The sequence below is a fragment of the Urocitellus parryii genome, chromosome 3, assembly GCF_045843805.1.
Source record: "Urocitellus parryii isolate mUroPar1 chromosome 3, mUroPar1.hap1, whole genome shotgun sequence".
NCBI classification, from domain to species: domain Eukaryota; kingdom Metazoa; phylum Chordata; class Mammalia; order Rodentia; family Sciuridae; genus Urocitellus; species Urocitellus parryii.
In genome coordinates, this window is record NC_135533.1 from 207,732,150 (window position 1) to 207,734,019 (window position 1,870).

Sequence of the window (1,870 nt, forward strand, 5' to 3'; positions counted from 1 at the left end):
CTATTATAAAATGTTCAAAGATAATAAGGGCCAGTGACTATGTAGAGGGATAAAAATTCTCCTTATCCAGAGTTCTTTGGAATGTAAATTAATGAAACCATTCTGAACATAGGTTCTATAAAAATTAAAATGCAGTTATCACATGATGCAGCAATCACAATATTGGGAATATAGTCAAAGGAAATGAAATGGGTGTAGTAGGAGATATCTGTCCTTCCATGTTTACTGATGGACACTATTTGGATACTATTCACTGTATCCAAGTAACAGAAACAACCAGAGTGCATGCACATCAGTGGTGCGCTTTCTATACTTTTCAAATGCACTATTAATTTTCCGTTTCGAATTCTGAAATACATGACTTCCGAGTGAAACCCTGGGAGTGAAAGAGGAATTCATCAACAGAGATGGCACAGCATCCTTTAGGGGGACATGACAGACACATGCACATTCTATAGAAGTTAATTTCTTTCCATTCCATTGTTTTTGTTTTGTTTTGTTTAGTTTATTGTGGGGCTAATGATGGAATCCTGGACCTTGATCATGTTAGATAAGCACTCCTCCACTGAGCTACACACCCATTAGTAAAATTCAGTTTCTTTTCAGCAAAATATGTATTGTCTCACCTCAATGATGTAATACCTGTCTAAGGGAAAATTAGTTATGCTATTTTTCTCATTTCTGGTAGTCACATGCTCATGGAACCAGGGAATGATACTCTACATTTAGAATTTCTTCTTCTGGGACTTGCTGAGGACCCAGAACTGAAGCCCCTCATCTTTGGCCTTTTCCTCTCCATGTACCTGGTCACTGTGCTGGGGAACCTGCTCATCATCCTGGCCACCATCTCAGACTCCCACCTGCACACGCCCATGTACTTCTTCCTCTCCAACCTGTCCTTTGTGGACATCTGCTTCACCTCCACCACCATCCCCAAGATGCTGGTGAACATCCAGACACAGAGCAAGGCCATTTCCTATGCAGGCTGCATCACTCAGATTCACTTTTTTGTTATCTTTGCTGAGTTAGACATTTTTCTGTTGACTGTGATGGCCTATGACTGGTATGTGGCCATCTGCCAACCCCTGCACTACATGGTCATCATGAATCGCCAGCTCTGTGTAATGCTAGTTCTGGTGTCCTGGGTCGGGAGTTTTTTACATGCAATTTTGCAAAGCTTAATGGTGTTGCAGCTGTCCTTCTGCACAGACTTGGAAATCCCACACTTTTTCTGTGAACTTAACCAGGTAATTCAGCTTGCCTGCTCTGACACCTTCCTTAATGACCTAGTGATATATATTACGGCTGTCTTGCTGGGAGGTGGCCCTCTCACTGGCATCCTTTACTCTTACTGCAAGATAGTGTCCTCCATCCGTGCAATATCTTCAGCTCAGGGCAAGTACAAAGCCTTCTCCACCTGTACATCTCACCTCTCTGTGGTCTCCTTATTGTATGGCACAAGCCTAGGTGTGTACCTCAGTTCTGCTGTGACCCAAAACTCACACTCCATTGCAACTGCTTCTGTGATGTACACTGTGGTCACCCCCATGCTGAACCCCTTCATCTACAGTCTGAGGAACAAGGACATCAAGAGGGCTCTGAAAAGACTCTGTGAGAAAGATTAAAGTGTCAATTCTACTAAAACTGAATAAGTGCCTGTGATTGCAGGGCTCAGAGCCGCAGAGCCTCAGAGCTCAGAACTGATTTTCTGTATCAGAACCTGGAAACAGAACTTGCTCCTTCTCCTTTATTCCTGCATTTCCATTTCTTTGATTTCCAGTTCCTCATACAATTGCACTGAGTCATTATTTATATTGTGCATTGTGATCTCTATGAAATTCAATCCTTTTCATTTGTCATTTCTGAACTT

The 1,870-nt window shown here is 42.3% G+C and overlaps 1 protein-coding gene across 1 annotated transcript; it reads left to right on the top strand.

Moving 5' to 3' along the window:
- Nucleotides 1-698: 698 nt before the first annotated feature.
- Nucleotides 699-1,625, top strand: LOC113178040 (olfactory receptor 7A10-like). The gene has a single exon (XM_077796505.1). The coding sequence runs from the start codon at nt 699-701 to the stop codon at nt 1,623-1,625; it is 927 nt and encodes a 308-aa protein (XP_077652631.1).
- The last annotated feature ends 245 nt before the right edge of the window (nt 1,626-1,870 follow it).